This window comes from Genypterus blacodes, unplaced genomic scaffold (genome assembly GCF_046128005.1).
Source record: "Genypterus blacodes isolate CSIRO-AG114 ecotype Tasmania unplaced genomic scaffold, CSIRO-AGI_Gbla_v1 ptg000208l_1, whole genome shotgun sequence".
NCBI classification, from domain to species: domain Eukaryota; kingdom Metazoa; phylum Chordata; class Actinopteri; order Ophidiiformes; family Ophidiidae; genus Genypterus; species Genypterus blacodes.
The window spans coordinates 66,363-85,000 of NW_027467007.1; the positions used below are offsets into that span (position 1 = coordinate 66,363).

General features: G+C 49.1%; 3 protein-coding genes across 4 annotated transcripts in view; 1 reads left to right on the plus strand and 2 right to left on the minus strand.

Moving 5' to 3' along the window:
- The window catches only part of LOC143015543 (retinoschisin-like), a 17,986-nt gene extending 640 nt beyond the window's left edge, over positions 1 to 17,346 (minus strand). The window contains exons 1-8 of the mRNA XM_076169557.1: positions 16,948 to 17,346; positions 7,335 to 7,482; positions 7,153 to 7,229; positions 3,660 to 4,742; positions 3,314 to 3,339; positions 3,005 to 3,137; positions 1,096 to 1,237; positions 215 to 410 (exon numbers count right to left, since the gene is read on the minus strand). Of these exons, the coding sequence (XP_076025672.1) occupies positions 215 to 410; positions 1,096 to 1,237; positions 3,005 to 3,137; positions 3,314 to 3,339; positions 3,660 to 3,771 (609 nt within the window). The 5' untranslated portion in view covers positions 3,772 to 4,742; positions 7,153 to 7,229; positions 7,335 to 7,482; positions 16,948 to 17,346. The remainder of the gene's footprint in view (positions 1 to 214; positions 411 to 1,095; positions 1,238 to 3,004; positions 3,138 to 3,313; positions 3,340 to 3,659; positions 4,743 to 7,152; positions 7,230 to 7,334; positions 7,483 to 16,947) is intronic.
- On the plus strand, positions 6,113 to 12,556 carry ppef1 (protein phosphatase, EF-hand calcium binding domain 1). Its single transcript, XM_076169565.1, has 17 exons — positions 6,113 to 6,195; positions 6,903 to 6,935; positions 7,177 to 7,304; positions 7,416 to 7,476; positions 8,501 to 8,664; positions 8,847 to 8,961; positions 9,406 to 9,452; positions 9,539 to 9,705; positions 9,800 to 9,836; positions 9,934 to 10,083; positions 10,204 to 10,337; positions 10,426 to 10,933; positions 11,021 to 11,163; positions 11,333 to 11,439; positions 11,537 to 11,700; positions 12,185 to 12,269; positions 12,357 to 12,556. Exons 1-17 carry the CDS (start codon positions 6,141 to 6,143, stop codon positions 12,554 to 12,556), a joined length of 2,298 nt encoding a protein of 765 aa, XP_076025680.1. The 5' UTR covers positions 6,113 to 6,140.
- Positions 17,347 to 17,864: 518 nt separating the features above from the next.
- LOC143015535 (phosphorylase b kinase regulatory subunit alpha, liver isoform) overlaps positions 17,865 to 18,638 on the minus strand; it is an 11,612-nt gene continuing 10,838 nt past the window's right edge. Inside the window, exon 31 of one of the 2 annotated variants that reach the window (XM_076169540.1) lies at positions 17,865 to 18,638. This exon is cut by the window's right edge and continues 593 nt beyond it. The gene's annotated coding sequence lies outside the window, so the exon portion shown is untranslated. The other variant, XM_076169541.1, reaches the window with a different exon arrangement.

Genomic DNA, 18,638 nt, shown 5'->3' on the forward strand with positions numbered 1-18,638 from the left:
AGAGATGGAGGAGGGAGGGAGAGAGGAGGGAGAGAGGAGGGATTAATTAAAGATCAGTTTGACCTTTGTTCAATCTATTGTTGACACACAACCTTGTATTTCCTGAGGCCCACAAAGAGCCCCAGGTGTGTATGTGTGTGGGTGTGTGTGTGTGTGTGTGTGTGTGTGTTTGTGTAGCAGGGTTGGGGGTATTGTTGTTCAGAGACAAACGGACCCTCTTGTTCCCGGTCTGGTCTTTGTAGTAGATCCAGTTGAGCTTGTCGTCTGTGCGGTACTGGAGGCTGTACTTGGTGATCCACTCATCAGCGTCACAGCGACCCTGAGTGAGGATCCCTGACACCACCATCTCCTCCTTCAGATCCATCTCCAGCCACTGGTTGTTGTCCTGGAACTTGGACAGCCAGGCACACCTGAGGACAAACATGGTTTACCACACACACACAGACACACAGACACACAGACACACAGACACACAGACACACAGACACGCAGCCGCTGCTTCAGAGTGAGTTCAGTAAATTGTCTGAATTGGTTGTTTGGTAACATTGGAAAGAAGACAAATGCTGGTGGAGAAATGAACATGCAGTACAAACAGAAGAGATACGCTTCTGGCAGCCACTTAGTGCAGTGAAGGCAGCAGGTTTGAGCCTCATTAAGTCGTCCATTTGCACTTTCTGCTGCCTGATATATTTATATTTACTCTTTCTTACATAACAGCAGACGGCTTACATCTGTGAACATGATTCCTCTGCAGCTGCTCCTCACAGATGATGAGGCCTGAGCAGATTGGTTCATCTCTCTCTCCCCCGGGAGGATTATCAACACTTTCTCAGTAAAGAAATGTGCTTTTAGTGGCTGCTGTTTGCTTTATTATTGGATTCTGAAAGTCTTGTTTTCCTATAAATGTGACAGTTTACTGACATATCTGCACCCGTTTCCAACAATAAAACACATTAAGTTTTGTTGAGAAAGTAAGCAAACAGATGGTGACTACCCCTGATGACCCACTGTCCTCGTTTGAGGACAATAAACCGTTTCAAACACGCGATGTAAACCACATTTGGGGTCAAAGTGAAGCTGTTGGTGTGAGCCTACCCAAAGCCCTGGCTGTTGAGCCGGGCCCTGCTGGGGAGCCATGAGGAGAACCAGCCGGTGTACTGGTCCTGGTTGGAGCAGGTGATCTGATCTGGACTCACCGATCCGGCCTCAAAGCCCAGCGGCCTGTGGTAGGGACACTCTGTGGACCGGCAGAGACAAAAGACTCAAGTTCAAATTCTGTGCACAGTGACAGTGCAGCAACATCTGAAGGTGTCACTTAGAGATGAATCCTCTGAACACACATCCATACACACATCCATGCGTCCCGGTTGAACCATGACAGAGGGAAACACACACATCTACTAATAGAAGCACATTGCAATGGAACGTGACAAACCAAACACATCATTAAGCCTCTCTGGAGTCTTTAATTCTCTCATATCGAGCGTTTGCTTTGCTCTGCTCCATCCCTTCCTCTCCTCTCCTCTCCTCACCCGTTCTCACCCGCCCACTGCCCCAGACTCCCGCTGTCCCCCGGCCCAGTGTGGCTCATAAAAGCCTGCGCTCTAATTCTCCTGTGTGAGAGATCAGCCGTGTCCATTAGGCCGGGCGGCAGCAGACAGATGGTCACCGCAGCTTTAGGCTCATGTTTTGCTCCGTCAAGCTGCCCTCTCACGCATTACAACACAGCACAGGGAGTTGATCTGTTTATCTAAGGAATAAAGAGGAGGAATAAAGCCCCAGCATGTGACGGCACAGTGAGACACATGTGGTGAAGCTTTGACACAAACACAGCAGCAGCAGAGAGAGAAGCTTCCTGCGGTAAAGTGCTACTATTCTGTTTACTACTGCTCTAATCCCATCCGCCTAAGGGTCACTTCCTGCCTAATCCCAGCATTACTACACACACGGCAGCGGCGTGTGTGTAGTAATGCGTGTGTGAGTCAGGCCGTAAGTGTTTACACAACATAACTTTCTACCCCAACCTAATCTCCAGCCATCGGTCTGGCTCGCCCACCAGGTCCGGGTCTTCCTTTGATGATGACACAGACAGAGACTGTAATCTGACAGAGAGACATCATCCTCTCTCTGTCACTACATGCTGTGATTTGTGGATCTATTGACGGATAGACACACACACACACACACACACACACACACACACACACACACACACACACACACACACACACACACACACACACACACACACACACACACACACACACACACACACACACACACACACAGGCCTCTGCCATGATAAAGCTATCTCATGACGCTGGTGTGTGTTTGACCTGCTGTGTGTCCGTATGTGCATGTACATGTGAGAGAGAGAGAGGGAGGGAGGAAGGGAGAGAGAGAGAGGGAGAGAGAGAGAGAGAGAGGGAGAGAGGAAGGGAGAGAGAGAGAGAGAGAGAGAGAGAGAGAAGATGAAGGAGATGCACTGTGTGTCTGCATGGAAAATGCATGGAAAATGAAAACAAGCTGTAAAGTGACATCATAGTTTCCCTCAGAGCTCAGATCTAAATGAAGTCTAATTGCAGGTTTTGCTCTTCATTTGAGTGACAGCAGGATTAGGCTGCTCTTTGTTTCTGCTCATCTCTGAAGAGGAGGCGGGACTCAGACAGTCGCACTCAGTGACACAGAGCCCTGAAACGCTGCACTGTCATTACCCAGCATGCACTGCTTTCACCAAAAGGCTTCACTTATGATGAGTGACTGACAGATTTGAGAAACAAAGCCTGAGATAATCCTCCTGTTATTATTCACATGGAAATACTGACAGACAGGCGGTTTGTGTTTTAATCTGATCTGCATTAAAACAGGGATATTTACATTTAAGATGGATTTGAATTCCCTCTGATTGTTGTTGTGCTTCTATCCTCTGATCTGTGACATCACCATCATGACGTATGGACCTGTGATGCATGAGTGTGTTGATCACAGCGGGTCACACTCTCACCTGGCATACAGTCCACTCCACGCACCATGGCAGATCCAGCAGGGGGCGCTATGGAGGAGAACTCAGTGGGGGACTCTGCTCCTTCACAGTCACATTTACAAGCTCTGCCGGTCCAGGCCTCAGACACGCCCGCCTCAGAGAGAGAGAGAGAGAGAGAGAGGGAGAGGGAGAGAGAGGGAGAGAGAGAGAGACACACACACACACACACACACACACACACCTTTAATACAATCATGTATAATGCCTAATAAAGTACTAAATCAACCCTGATCCATCACTTTTCACTTCAAATCCATTCTGTTCTCTTACCTCTTCAGCATGAAGACTGATGAAGACTGAGCAGGGAGAAGCACAAAGAGGAAACAGAGAGTCAGGACACAGCAAAGCTCCATGACCCTAAACACAATCTGTGCCTCTGACAGGTCAACAGATCACAGCAGAGACTGAAGATGAATGAAGATCACAACTCAGCCCTGGATGATAATCAGAGCTGATCAGAGTGAATGATGAGGCAGTGAGACGTGTTGGGACCTTTGACACTGCAGCAGTGTAACAGTTTAGCTCTATTCTTCTAATTCTAACACTCTATTCTACCATTATCTATCACTACTAACCATGAACAGCAGCAGAGAGTGAAAGCAGACTGATCTCTTACCGTCAGCTCCCAGAAGAAGAGCCAGAAGGACACACTGCACACTGAGAGCCATGATCCAACAACCTGCTGCAACCTGCTCCAACAGTAGACTGAGCAGCCAAGCCTCCAGCATAGAGAGGCTGGATTACTGTAATCCATAGATAGAGTACTAATGGACTCACCTAATGCATCCGGACTAAGCCCCGCCCCCCACAGCTACATGCTACAGGCTATATGCTGCTGCTGCCAGATTGAGAGGGAAAGCCTGAGAAAATAATCACATAAAGACAGAGTGTGTGTGTGTGTGTGTGGGTATGTGTGTGTGTGAGTGTGTGTGTGAGTGAGTGAGTGAGAGAGACACACAAATGTGATTGAGCAGAAGGTTTATATTTCAGTGATGTATGTTGAGAAAAAAACTAAAATATAGATTTAATAACAATAATAAGCAAACTGGTTTACGTGACGATTGTGTACTTATTATTTCAATCGTCTAAAAGTTACTGTAAACTCACTCTGAGGCTTCACAGCATGAGGGGTGGAGCTAATTAAGACTAATTGTACAAAGCTGTTTTCACTTTGTCTTCATTAAAACCTGTTCTCATCCTCACACACACACACACACACACTCTTCACACGCTGTGCTCTTACAAAAGGAGCTGGTGAAGTTTGTCTGGATTTTAGAGTGTTTGACCAGACTGACTCCTCAAGATGAAGGCTGCTGTCAGGGCATCAAGGAGGACTCCTCCAGTGATGAAGAGGAGGACGAAGGCTCACTGCACCTACATGTACAGAGCTCAGAGAGAGGTTAGACTGCCGGGGGACATATGGGCTGAAAATATAATGACTACTGAGTGAAACCTGTTTCCAGACGAGGTTCTGTCTCTCTGTTCCACTTCCTGCTGCTCGTCTCTCTGCAGGTCGGCCATGCTGGTGAGAGGAGCGCCGCCATCTTGTCCGCCCGCTGGGTTTATCCAAGCCAGCTGGTGCTCAGACTGGTGAGCTCCGAGGCGTCCAGGCTGTCGAAGACCAACCGCCTGAGGGTCATCACGGCCCGAGAGCTCCACGCTGCCGTCACACACGTGAAGCTGAGGATGCTCACAAGACCTGCAGCATGAAGAACACTGAAGTAGAGCAACGCAATGGGTTTTATCAGGTTTATTAAATATTTAATTTTAACTTGAATGTGTTGTCTTTGTTATGGTGAGAAGATGTAGCAGTATTCTTATCTTGTCTACCAACACCTGACTTAATTCTTAGACACACTCCATGTGGCAATAATGTAGTGAAGCCCTCAGTGTGTGTGTGTGTGTGTGTGTGCTGCTCATGGAGGAGGAACATCTGCTGAGCCTGATCAGAGGAGCACATTCAGGGACTCTGAACCTGAGAGGACAAAGGTTAAAAAAAAATAAAGTCTCGCACACAAATAAATGAGGATAAATCCATTAAAGTTGTCACGTGAGGCGTTTGAGGTCCCCGTTAAACTGAAACACAGACTGAGTATCACAACACTGGACCGTTAACCACAGCACCGTCTTTGATGTGAAGCTTTCACACCCAACAGCGCCTCCCAGCATGACGCACCGTGTTCATCTGCTGCTAAATCTCACCTGACTGTCACCTCCTCCTCTTCCTCCTCCTCCTCTGGCATAATTCTGAAGCTGGGCAACATCATTCACACACACAGAAACACACACACTCCACCTCATCCCTACCCGTGTGTGTGCAGCGGTTCTCCCTCTGATGCGGGTCTCGGTGCCTCACATGGATCTTTCGGCTCATTCATGATTTCCGGCTCGGTCCTTCAGGCAGGAAGCGTCGCGTACACTGAAGCTGCTTTACGCGACAGATGAAGCGCGACTGTGTTCAATCAAGGCTTGAACGAAGTAAGACTGAGGAGGAGGAGGACTGATGCTGCTTCGGTCTAAATCAAATGTTTCCGTGTGGTGAAGCGTAACGAGCTGCAGCTTCAGTCTGAGAGCAGAGGAAACTGGGACAAACTACCAAGAGGTTAGAAACTAGATAAGAACTCGATTTTTTATTTTCTGTATCAAAAAACGATCTACATAATGTCCCATAACTGTAGTCTCGTGTCTATGGCTGTCTTCAATAAAAATATATTTAGAAATTAATAAACTATATTTTACGCACAGATTTGAGTTAGAATAGATAATTGTTTGTTGTTGTTATTATTATTATCATTATTATTATTATTATATTTCACGACTTAAATCAAAAACAAAAACTGTGTTGTGGGTCAAACTCATCAGTGTGAACTTGATGTGGGGGGGAAACTGAGCCATTCTTTGTCAAACAGGAAGTTGTCAGTAGGACCTTCTCTAGTCTGTGACCTCCTTTGCTCTGCAGCTCTCACCGGTCCAGCAGCAGCAGCAGAGTCTTGGGTTACAGCTCTGACCTTCATGCCACCTGCCAGATGTGCCCGGCTGCCCCCAGATGTGACGCACCGACCCATGTGACCGCAGGACGCACTCAGTATCGCTCATCATGGGATGCGGCACGTCCATCGCCACGGAGACCCAAGGGAGAAGAGTGGAGCCAGGTCAGTCAGTCTGCCACAGCTTTCTTTGGGTCACGAGTCCGAGTCTGAGTCTCAGTCTAAGACTCAGACTGAGTCTTAGTGTTTCCTCAGACCCTTTGTGCTGAGGAAAGGTGTGAATGTGTGTGTTGGTATCAAATTGGAGGTGTCATGTTTGTCCACCTGATCCGTGTGGAGTCCAGCTGTCACACACAGATGGATCACGCATGATGACGTCACCTTTAAGCTGTTTTTAACATTTCATGAATGTTAAAAAAGTCTAAGACGCCTCTTAAATGAACGCCTCCTTTAATCTTATTTTTTTAAGAATTTTGTCATTTTCATTTTAGTTGTTTGAGAATTGATAAGTAAAGAGCTCATATTGTTTATTAAAGGTTGTCATGGTGACATTAGGAATACTAATGTCACCATATTTGTCACTCAGTGTCTAATGAATGATTCCTCTGGAGTATCTTATCCTCCCTATCCCTCCTATCCCTCCTATCCTTCCATCCTTCCTCAGCCTCGGTTGCCTTGCTGTCCTCCTGATTAATGAGCTCTGTTTCTCCTGAAAGCTCTATTAATTTGCTCTTCTTTCCTCTCCTTGCTCTCTTGCTCCCTGGTGTCTCGTTATCTCGCTCTCACTCTCGCTCTCACTTGTTGCTCTGCACGTGATTTTATTCAATTAGTCTTTTCTTCTTCTGCTGAACTGGAGTTTTTTTTTCACACAGATGAAGCAGCAAAGACGCCCAGTCGAGCTCTGAGTAAGAACCTGCACACCTGCCGCCCCCTTCACACCTGCCTGTGTGTGTGTGTGTGTGTGTGTGTGTCTCATCATCATTACTGAGATGGAAATTAATCACCTTTCATTTTACTAAACAAATAATCTCATTAGTTATTTATCATTTATCAGCAAGAAGCCAAACATTTTCCAGTTCCAGTTGTTAATTATCAGACTGATGAAGTTGTAGTTGTGTTCACCTTTGCCTCTTGTGTGCGCCTCAGCGATGAAGGCGGCCATTCTGATCCAGCGCTGGTACCGCCGCTACATCGCTCGCCTGGAGATGAGACGCAGATACACCTGGAACATCTTTCAGTCTATAGAATACGCTGGAGAACAGGACCAGCTGCAGGTCCGTCCTCTCCCTGCTTACAAGCCTTACCTCAGTGTGCACGGCAGGGTCACGCTCACACACACACACACACACACACATGCTGTGTTGTTCTGCTTCTTCTCTCCTCAGCTGTCCAGCTTCTTCAGCTTCATGCTGGACAACTTCACTCAGCTGAATGGAAACGGGCCAGGTGAGGCTGTGGAGACACAAGGGTCAAAGGTCAAGATAAACTAAGATACAATGACATAACAGAAACAGGAGCTTTAGTTTCACTCACACACTTTGTTCCTGTGAATTCTTTCCTAAACTCCAGACTCTCTTCCTCTCTGTCTTTGTGCTGAGTGTGTCACTGAGCAGTGTTTCGTTCTTATTCAGGCTTTATTGATCAGAGTATTGATCAGAGTATTGATCAGAGTGATCCACACACAGCTGCAGGTGGATTTGAGGTCATGCAAACATTATTAATGATCTGAGGCATTTTTGCAGATTCTTAAATGCTCTCAGATTAAAGTTGGTTGATCTAAATAGCTGGTGTGTTTGTGTTTGTGTTTGTTGTTGTTCTCACTAACATAAACTGGTATGTGTTCTATATTCCACTTCCCTCAAATTAACACGGGTTTAGTTAGTCATGCCTTTATTTTGGTCTAGAAAAGCCCAGTGCGTATACCCTGTTGCTTAGCAACTACGGTGAATGTGGAGGCCAACGTGTTGTTGTGTTACACAGCTGTGGATGAAGTGTGTGAGTGTGTGAGTGTGTGAGCCACTCATGCTGCTTTAAACACAGCAGACTAGATGATAGATTAAGAAATGCAAAGAGGCCATATGGACACACACACACACACACACACAGCCCCTCTGTGTGAATGAATCAGAGATGAAATGGAGACTGAGAGAGGGACGTGGACAAAGACAAACAGAGACGCCTGTAGGGTGTGTGTCCCTTCATGCTCTGTTTGCATAAATCAGGCTGCATTAGCATTAGCATTAGCTCTCATTAGCATGTTGGAGCCTTTTAATGCAGCGCAGTGAGGTCACATGCAGCTTGGCCTCAAAGTGCACTCAGCTCAGCGGCTCACACCTCTTTGTCTCTTCATTCAGTCACATCCCTGACGCTCATGAGTCCACATCCTGGTTTCATTCTGCTTTGTTTGGACCTGCAGAAGGTTCACACACTCTTTGTTTTGTGTTGTATCTCATATCCCCATGTCCCTCAGACCTGATCTCCCAGCTGCTGGACCCTGTGGTGAACCCCTGGTTGGACAGAGAGACCTGCTTCATCTCCGTCCAGGTGCCAGAGTCCTACACCGGGCCCAGACTCTCCTTCCCTCTGTCCGTCTGCGACACCAACGCTCTGCTCAGCGCCTTCAAGGAGCAGCAGGTCTGAGTGAGAGGGATGTGGACTCACACTGTATTCCTGTCTTTGTCTTCCTGTCTCTGCCTGTCTGTCTCTACCTGTCTGTGTCCACCTCCTTACTTTCCTTTTTGCTTCCATCTCATTGTTCAGTCTTGACCCTGTGACCTAATTTAGCTGTAACTATGGTGACTTTGCCCCCCCCCCAGCCTCTCCATCCCAGATATGCACTGCAGCTTCTGTACGAGACCAAGAAACTCCTGAAGCAGATGCCTAACATCAGCCACCTGTCCACGTCCTACACTAAGGAGTTCACCATATGTGGTAGGTTTGCTCCTCTCACACCTGGAGGCTCTTCACTCATTAACTGGCCCATTAAAGGGTTAATTGTGTCAGTAGCGTGTTTAAATACAGCTGAATGTGTTCAGAGAGCAGCACATCTTGTGTATTTGCACACTGATCAGCCACTTCACTCCTCCTCCACGTCTCCTACGCCTGCTGAGCTGCATCTCATTATCAATCAAGAATGCTGCCGATGCTTTGTTTGCTGGTTGAGGTCCAGAGATTCATTGTCTTGTTTTCATACTTTTACTTAAAGAATCAAGTAAGGAATTCTCAAGTATTTTGTATTTGAAGCTTCCTGCCCCGGCCTCCTTTATATGGACGCTTCTATCAGCTGCAGGGAAGTAGGAGTGAGAAGCTTTACATCCTGTAAGCGTGTCAGAGAGGATGTAGTCTCAGTTTGGCCTCTTCTTCCCTTTGGTTCAGGCGATCTTCATGGACGGCTTGATGACTTACTTCTCATATTTTACAAGGTAACGTTTGCGTTATTGTACTTTGGATGAGTCTGAGTCTGAGCCCTGATGAAAGCGTGACGCTGTGCCTCGTCGCTGTCGATCAGAACGGCCTCCCGTCTGCTGAGACTCCCTACGTCTTCAACGGGGACTTTGTGGACCGAGGGAAGCAGTCCATCGAGGTGATCTTCCTCCTGTTTGCGTACCTGCTGCTCTACCCCGACTACATGCATCTGAACCGGGGCAACCATGAAGACCACATCATGAACCTCAGGTGGGGAGCTGGGAGAGGAAGAAGAGGAAGAGGAAGGTAAAGACAACCTTCGTCCACAGCCAAAGGTAATGTCTTTTTTCTGTATTTGTTTCAGATACGGCTTCACCAAAGAAGTGATGCAGAAGTATAAGGTAGAGTAAAGTGTTCAGTCGTACAGGTGTTACATGTACTTACTGCCATCTGGTGGTCATGGCGACGGGCTGAGTGTTGTTGTGTGACTGTGCGCAGACGCACGGCCGTGAGATCCTCCAGCTGTTTCAGGACGTGTTCAGTCTCCTGCCTGTTGCCACGGTGATAGACGGGAAGATCCTCATCGTTCACGGAGGAATATCAGACCAGACCGACCTGGAGTTCCTCAGCTCCATAGAGCGACAGAAGGTGAGAGAGAGCAAACGGGCCGGGCGTCCCTCTGAAGAAGACGAGCCAGTGATGAATCCAGTTTCATCTTCTTCTTCTTCTTCTTCTTCTTCTTCTTCTCCTGGTCTCTGCGTCCTGTAGGTGAAGTCGGCCATGCGTGTGCCCAGATGTAGCCTGGAGCAGCTGGACCTGGGTCGCTCCAGCAGACAGGGCAGAAGAGGGATGTCCACAGAGAACTCTCGGCCCGGGAGCAGCCAAAGGACCCCCAGCCTTAGGTTGGACAACAGCCAGGCAGTCTGACACAGACAGAGTCGATGTTTTACTGACAGATGAACTTTAAAATCTTTGTGTTCTCCACTGTAGGAAGAGGCGATGCCCCCTGAGCAGACAGAACAGTGGCTCCTCTTCCTCCTCCTCCTCCTCCTCCACCTCCTCCTCCCTCTGCTCTCCTCGAACTCCCTCCTGCCTGTCCCCTCGTGCTTGCCTGTCCTCTCCCAGCATGCCTTATGCCATCGACGTCCTCCACGTGCCCCTCCTGGACTCTTTGTCCTCCGTTTGCCCTCCTTCACCTCCAAAGCACGAGCGGGAATGGAAACAGGTCAGAGGGGTGGAAGCCCGCTCTTCATCTCCGTCACTGCTGCTCTATTGCATCGTCCTCCCACCTCCTTCCTCCTCTCCTCTGCAGATAGTGGACATCTTGTGGAGCGACCCGAAGACGACAGACGGCTGCAGTCCCAACACATTCAGAGGTGGAGGCTGCTACTTCGGCCCTGACGTCACCCAGAGGCTGCTGCTCCAACACGGCCTGCAGCTGCTCATCCGCTCACACGAGTGCAAGCAGGAGGGATATGAACTCTGTCATGGCGGTCAGGTGCAGCAGAGCAAAGGCTTCTTATAAAGGAACGGATAGTGTCAGATGTGTGCGTCAGTGGGAGTAAACGTGTGTGTTTGTTTACAGGTGATCACCATCTTCTCCGCCTCAAACTACTACGATGAGGGCAGCAACCGCGGCGCCTACATCAAGCTGGGCCGAGAGCTGATCCCACGCTTCTACCAGTACCAAGTCAGCCGCACCACCCGCAAGCTCACCCTCACACAGAGGTGCGTTTGTTTTTACAACGCCACAACCTGCAGGAGATCTAAAGCACGGACATGTTCTTCTGTAATGAGAGCATGTATGAGTTTATCACGGGACCTTGCTTGTGTGCTTGTGTGCTTGTGTGTGTGTGTGTGTGTGTGTGTGTGTGTGTGTGTGTGTGTGTGTGTCCAGAGTGCGAGTGGCAGAGGGTTCGGCCCTCAGAGCTCTGAAGGAGAAGCTGTTTGCTCATCGCTCTGAGCTGATGTCCGGCTTCCAGCAGCACGACCAGAGAAACACTGGTGAGCTGTGTGTGTGTGTGTGTGTGTGTCGGATCGGATTGATGACACACATGCGGCTCACATGTATGTTGTATGTGTGTGGTCTGTGTGTGTCCAGGCTGTGTGTCGGTCTGTGAGTGGACTCAGGTGCTGGAGTCGGTGCTGAGGCTTGATCTGCCCTGGAGGACTCTGCGCCCGCACCTGGCCCGCCTGTCAGCAGGTGGCAGTGTGGAGTACAGGTCGTGCTTTGAGGATATGGGCCCTGGGAACCCACTGCCTCGGGTCAGACAGCTCAGAGACATCACAGCTCAGAGACATCACAGCTCAGAGACATCACAGCTCAGAGACATCACAGCTCAGAGACATCACAGCTCAGAGACACCACAGAGACATCACAGCTCAGAGACACCACAGTTCAGAGACATCACAGAGACATCTCAGCTCAGAGACATCACAGCTCAGAGACATCACAGCTCAGAGACATCACAGCTCAGAGACATCACAGCTCAGAGACATCACAGCTCAGAGACATCACAGCTCAGAGACATCACAGCTCAGAGACATCACAGCTCAGAGACATCACAGCTCAGAGACATCACAGCTCAGAGACATCACAGCTCAGAGACATCACAGCTCAGAGACACCACAGTTCAGAGACATCACAGAGACATCTCAGCTCAGAGACATCACAGAGACACCACAGCTCAGAGACACCACAGCTCATCTCACCTCTCACTTCTTCTTCTTCTCCTGTTTTACCCTCTAGGTGGCTCCAAACTTGGCTGAGACTCTGTTTAGATACAGGACAGACATTGAGATCATATTTAATATTATAGACAAAGACCATTCAGGTAAAGAAGGGGTTCCTTCCTCCAGATTGTTTCAGTCATTCTAAATGTATTCTGCTAAATTCAGCGTCTGCGTTCCTGAAATTTCAGGTCTGATCTCCATCGAGGAGTTCCGTCACACCTGGCGTCTCTTCAGCGCTCACCTGGGGGTCGACATCAACGACAAAGCCATCGACGACCTGGCCCGCAGCATCGACTTCAACAAGGACGGCAGTATAGACTTCAACGAGTTCCTGGAGGCCTTCAGAGTCGTACACAAGCTAGACAACAAGGACCTGCAACACAGCTGATGGAGGGAGGGAGGCAGGGAGGGAGGGAAGGAAGCTGAGGATCTCTGAAGCTAAAGTAGGAAGTAGGAACGTCTCCACTTCCCAAAGGAGACATGTTTGCTTCTATAAGGTCATTCCAAAGTGGTAGCTTGGTGAAATAGAGATGTAGGTTTGGTTTTTCCCTTATTAGACCAAAGGATAAGCGTGTCTAGATGGTTCTTGAAAGCTGTTGGAACACGGCACCGCCTCTGAGCAAGGCATCAACGCTCAGCGACAAGAACCAAACAGTGTGTCAGGGTTATGAACAAACTGGCTCTGACCCAGTTGGACCCAGAACCAAAGCCCCCACAGGAGTGCAGGTGCCTGTAGGTCAGCAGCGTCGTGTTACACTCATGACTGAAGTCTGTCATGTTAGGGATCCAAAGTCAGACATCTTGGATCCTTTGAGCTGAAGCTGGTCCACCAAATAATAATAAAATGTTTTGCTCAAACGTCTCATGGTGCAGCCTGTTTCTGTACGTGTGTGTGTGTGTGTGTGTGTGCAGATATGAGACAATAACACAGAGTTATTTTCAGCACATCTACACACACTGAGTGCCGACGTCTCCACACTCGGTGCACTGCATTTACACAATAACATTAAATTGAAGCTTATATGAATAAAATGGAAAATGGAAATATAATAACTAACCTCTGAAGTGTGCTGTGTGAATGATCTCTGAAGTATAAAGATCATAATCACAGCTGCTCTCACTTCTGAGGGGTCAAAGGACCTCAGACTCATATTTCTTAACTAATAACAGTTCAGGGTTTATTTGTTTCAGTTTTAGCTCGAGGTGCAGTTACAGCTTCTTCACTCTGGATCCACTATAATTACACCAGAGAGAGAGACAGGCCCAGACACACACACACACCCCTCCTCTCCTCCCCTCCTCTCTAACCCTCTATGAGTGTTTCCTCCCCTGCAGACGCTCCTGCACCTTCATCCTGAACACCTCTGCCTCTCCATGGGAGCTCATCTGGAGCTTCTGGTGGCTCTGGCTGCTCTATTCTGCTGCTGCACTCCAGGTACCCTCTACATTCCCTTTTCCCTCTATCAGCTGATTCAGTAGATGTGTACCAGATGATCTCTATCCCTGTGTGTTGCCCTGCAGGTTGTGGAGCTGAGAGCTGCTCCGGCTTCAGACACCTGGAGAACGGGCGGACCTTCTTTCGTTACGGTGGGCTGCTTGTGATTTTCAACTGTCGCCCTGGATACAAGCTCCATGGATACCAAAGTAGCAGATGCATGTCGGGACACTGGTCCCGGGAGCCGCCGGTCTGCGTCGGTGAGTCTGAACAGGAACTACATCCACAAATACTCTCTTATACTCTCTGATTCTCACACAAGATGCTTTCCATGTTGTTGTTCACACACACACATTAGCTTCTGGTTGCCTGAGCCCAGGGCCCCTCAGCCATGGGACCAGCAGCATGAACACAGAGGGCTCCTGGGTAAGGTTCAGCTGTGATAGAGGCTTCAGGCTCGTCGGGCCCTCGGTGCTGTACTGTAAGGGCCACATGTGGAACAGCACAGAGCCTGAATGCAGAGGTGAGCATCAAACCTCAGACATGTACTTTAACACAACAACAACAAAGCTTTCACACTCACTAACTACACTGTTTCCCCCTAGAGTCTGACACCATGAGCTCTGCTTCAGGTGGAGACATGCAGCAGTCAAACCTCCAGGCTCCCTCAGTCACCAAGAACCAGCAGCAGTCCCATCCCGGCTCCACCAAGTCTGCTTCTACAGACGAGACACTCAGAGTCCCCGTGTCTCTCCCTCCATCACACAGCCAGGGGATCAGAGTGACTCAACCAGAGCAGCACAAGCAACATCCCAGCACTGAAGTCAAAGGATCTGCATCTTCATCTACATCATCATCCTCATTCCCATCAGGCAGCTACGGTGACATCATCCCTACAACAGAACCTGTGACTCTGACACCAAGTCCAGCGCTCACGTCGGCTCCACCTGTTCTTCATGGTGAGGAGGTTCTAGTGTCTGGAGTCCCCGTCCCCGTCTCCGTCCCTGTGCCGTCCCAGGACGACGTGACTCCACCTGGAATAACAACTGGGTCTTCAGGTCCAGATGAGGGTTTCCTGGTCTTTCCTTCATGGCCTGCTGGTGAGGAAGAGCTGACAAACAAAACTAGGCAGGATCTTCTATCCTCCCCTCCGTTGTCCACCTCATCACCTCCCCTTATCGACGCCACCGCCTCATCCATGAGCCCCCTTCCCTCCTCAGCCTCCTCCCCCCAGTCCCTCACTCCAACCCTCCCTCCACCAGGACCCCAGTGGACAGACCACACCCCCCTCACAGACAGAGCCTCCATCAGCCCTCTTATCCTCCTCAGACGGCCCGGGTGCTCGTCCCCGCCTGTTCCGGCTCACGGAACCTTCCACTTTCACAACATAGAGAACCCAGGACCAGGGGAGGACAGAGACCACATCCAGTACTCCTGCTACCGCGGGTACAAGCTGTCCCAGGGAGACGTACACAGCTCCTGCCAGCAGGGGGGGACGTGGAGCGGAGTGACACCGGTGTGTGTGGGTAGGTGATCAGCTGCTTCTGGATCTGTAGAGTTTGATTCATGTGATTGGGATGCCAAAGAATGGAATCCAGAGAGATAGAAGGAGCTAAAAAAAAGCCTTTAGCTCTCGTTTAAGATGATGTTTATTTAGGTCATAGGTTACAGGTTACAAGTTTCTCTCCAGACAAAGGTCAAACCTGTCTGTCTGTTAGGAGCCGGGGTCACACTGAGGCTGCAGCTGTTTGTCTGGACAGGTTAGGGTTAATATCAGACCCTGTCACTAAAGGTTCATAACAGGGGGCTGCTCCCAGCTGTGCCTGAGCTCCAGTCAGGCTCAGAGCAGGACTCGGTGCCTCTGCAAACCCGGGCGGACGTGTGGAGGTGAACCTAACTCTGTTTACCATGTTTGACCCCTCAGAGCTGTGGGAGCTTTCATGATCTCCCAGAATCCGTTGCAGCCTCTCTTGATCTTCCACAGCTCAGTGAGGAGTCCCAGTGAGCAGAGAGAGTTATGACTCCTGCTCTCCTGTATGGACTCCTTCTTTCCTGTATGGACTCCTCCTCTCCTGCATGGACTCCTTCTCTCCTGTATGGACTCCTTCTCTCCTGTATGGACTCCTGCTCTCTTGTATGGACTCCTTCTCTCTTGTATGGACTCCTTCTCTCCTGTATGGACTCCTGCTCTCCTGTATGGACTCCTTCTCTCCTGTATGGACTCCTGCTCTCTTGTATGGACTCCTTCTCTCCTGTATGGACTCCTTCTCTCCTGTATGGACTCCTGCTCTCTTGTATGGACTCCTTCTCTTCTGTATGGACTCCTTCTCTCCTGTATGGACTCCTGCTCTCTTGTATGGACTCCTTCTCTCCTGTATGGACTCCTTCTCTCCTGTATGGACTCTTTCTCTCCTGTATGGACTCCTGCTCTCTTGCATGGACTCCTGCTCTCCTGTATGGACTCCTGCTCTCCTGTATGGACTCCTTCTCTCCTGTATGGACTCCTGCTCTCCTGTATGGACTCCAGTAGAGCCTGCCTGGTCACATGATGTAACCTGTGATACCTGTCATCAGTCTGCAGCTTGACTGATGGTTCTGTCAGATATTATGGGCTGTTGATAATAGTTTGTGAGTTCTGTTGTGAATTCCACAGACATGATATAAGGAGCATATTTGACTGACAGGTAGTTTGCTCAGAGAAGATAATGTTTACTTTGCTAATTGTTCCATAAATATGACAGAAGCTGGTTCTGTCCTGCCGCCTTCTCTATTTAGAATCTTTAAGGCTCAAACAGAGAGTATGGGTTCATAAAGAAGCACGAGGCTGAGGAGGTTTGGACAGCAGATGGAGAATAAAGTCTCAACATCTGCATGATGGTGACGTCATCACAGCAGGAGAACATGGAGACGCATCAGGGTGTCACAGGGGAGGAAACCTGCTTTCATCTCACACACACGCACCCCTGTGTGTGTGTGTGTGTGTGTGTCACTAAATCTGTTTCCATCAAATGCAGAATGTGTGCTTGTGTTTTATATATGCTGACTTGTGTGTGTGTACACTTCTATGTGTGTGTGTGTAGATGTAGATGAGTGTGTGGAGGGGAACCATCAGTGTCAGCAGGGATGCATCAACACCTTTGGCTCCTTTAAGTGTGGCTGTGGTGACGGCTACCAGCTGGCTCAGGACCACACCTCCTGCACAGGTGTGTGTGTGTGTGTGTGTGTGTGTGTGTGTGTGTGTGTGTGTGTGTGTGTGTGTGTGTGTGTGTGTGTGTGTGTGTGTGTGTGTGTGTGTGTGTGTGTGTGTGTGTGTGTGTGTGTGTTTCTTTGTATGATTCTCTTACCATGAAGTTGCTGCCGGTCCTCTCTCAGATGTGGATGAGTGCCTGCTGCCTGTGGCGGTGACAGGCTGTGTGTTCGGGTGTGTTAACACTCCTGGGAGCTTCTACTGTCTGTGTCCTCCTGGCTACAGCCTGCTGACTGCAGACGGGGACTGCCAGGGTGAGGACACACTCAGGGAACATCAGGAGCACTGAACACACTGATAAAGGCACAGCCTGCCGATGCATCTCATTTAGAAACCTCTGGCCCTTCACTTCCTGTTCTTCTGCAGATATAGACGAGTGTGTGTCCGCTCAGGGTCTGGGTCCGTGTAAGGAGCAGTGCCACAACTCACCAGGGTCTTACCGCTGCTCCTGCACATACGGACGCGTCTTAGCTGGAGACGGACACAGCTGCATCGCCCAGTGTCCGCCTGGTTACAGGAAGCAGCCGGCAACCGTCTCTGAGAACGCAACGGCTCCAGGGCTGAGGCAGGAGTGTGTAGGTAGGAAACACCAGAGAAGAAGAGCCGTATGTTTCTATTCAGTGTCTGTCACACATGCACACACACACTGAGCTGTCCGGTTGTGTGTGCAGATATAAATGAGTGCCAGGAGGAGGAAGTGTGTGAGTGGCAGTGTGTGAACCTGCCAGGCTCTCATCGCTGCATCTGCCCCCGAGGATACACACTCCACAGAGACGGAACACACTGCAAGGGTCAGTGTGCACACACACACACACACACACACTATGAGCATCGTTTGATTTTGACCCGAACTGATCCCGACCCTCCTCCAGATGTGAACGAGTGCAGCCAGAGGAACGGCGGCTGCTCCCACGTGTGTGTGAACCACAGAGGAGGATACAAGTGTGCCTGTCCAGCCTCACACCGCCTCTCACCCTACAGCTGGAAGAAGTGTGTGCTCAGGAGCTGAGACACACACACACACACACACACACACACACACACACACACACACACACACACACACACACACACACACACACACACACACACACACACACACACACACACACACACACACACACACACACACACACACACACACACACACACTTCTTGTTGATGATTTTATTCTTCTATGACATAGCTAAAGTACTAAAGTATAGTATGTAAATAAAGTAGAGCGCCTCTCTAAGTGCTAACACATTGTCATTTTGAATTACTACAATAACACTGAAACATATTAGAGTTGTTTCTTTTGCAGGATACATAATAAATGACAGACCGACATCAAACCATGCTGTGCTTCCTCTCTCACACACACACAGGATGGAACCAAAGCCTCAGACTCTTACACACACACACACACTCAGGAGTTATGAATCATGAAAACAGTGTTGTTGTGTCCTCTCTCTCTCTCTCTCTCTCCTGTAGTACTAAGCCTGCCGTCCTACCTGCTCTCCTTCCTCTTCCTCTTCTGTCAGAGGAGAAACTGCTGATTTGATATCCCAGCAACGGCTCATGCGTCACATTAAACAAAGTGTTCACAGGAACACCACACGGAACAACAGCACAACAACAGAACACAACAACCACACTACAAACGTGGCAGCTTGCTTGCTTCCTGCTTCAGTGAGTCAGTGTGGGTTTCCCTTTATAGATGTTCTTCATAGTTTTAGATATATTAATTATAACTTTTGGACTCTTAAACCAAACTGATTGTCTTCACACAAAGACACACACACACCG

Excerpts from the sequence above, each read along its gene's own strand:
- ppef1 (XM_076169565.1), top strand. The coding sequence starts at position 6,141 with ATGGGATGCGGCACGTCCATCGCCACGGAGACCCAAGGGAGAAGAGTG. Across the intron at positions 6,936-7,176 it reads GACGCCCAGTCGAGCTCTGA|CGATGAAGGCGGCCATTCTG; the intron begins GTAAGAACCTGC and ends TGTGCGCCTCAG. Across the intron at positions 9,837-9,933 it reads AAGTGATGCAGAAGTATAAG|ACGCACGGCCGTGAGATCCT; the intron begins GTAGAGTAAAGT and ends GACTGTGCGCAG.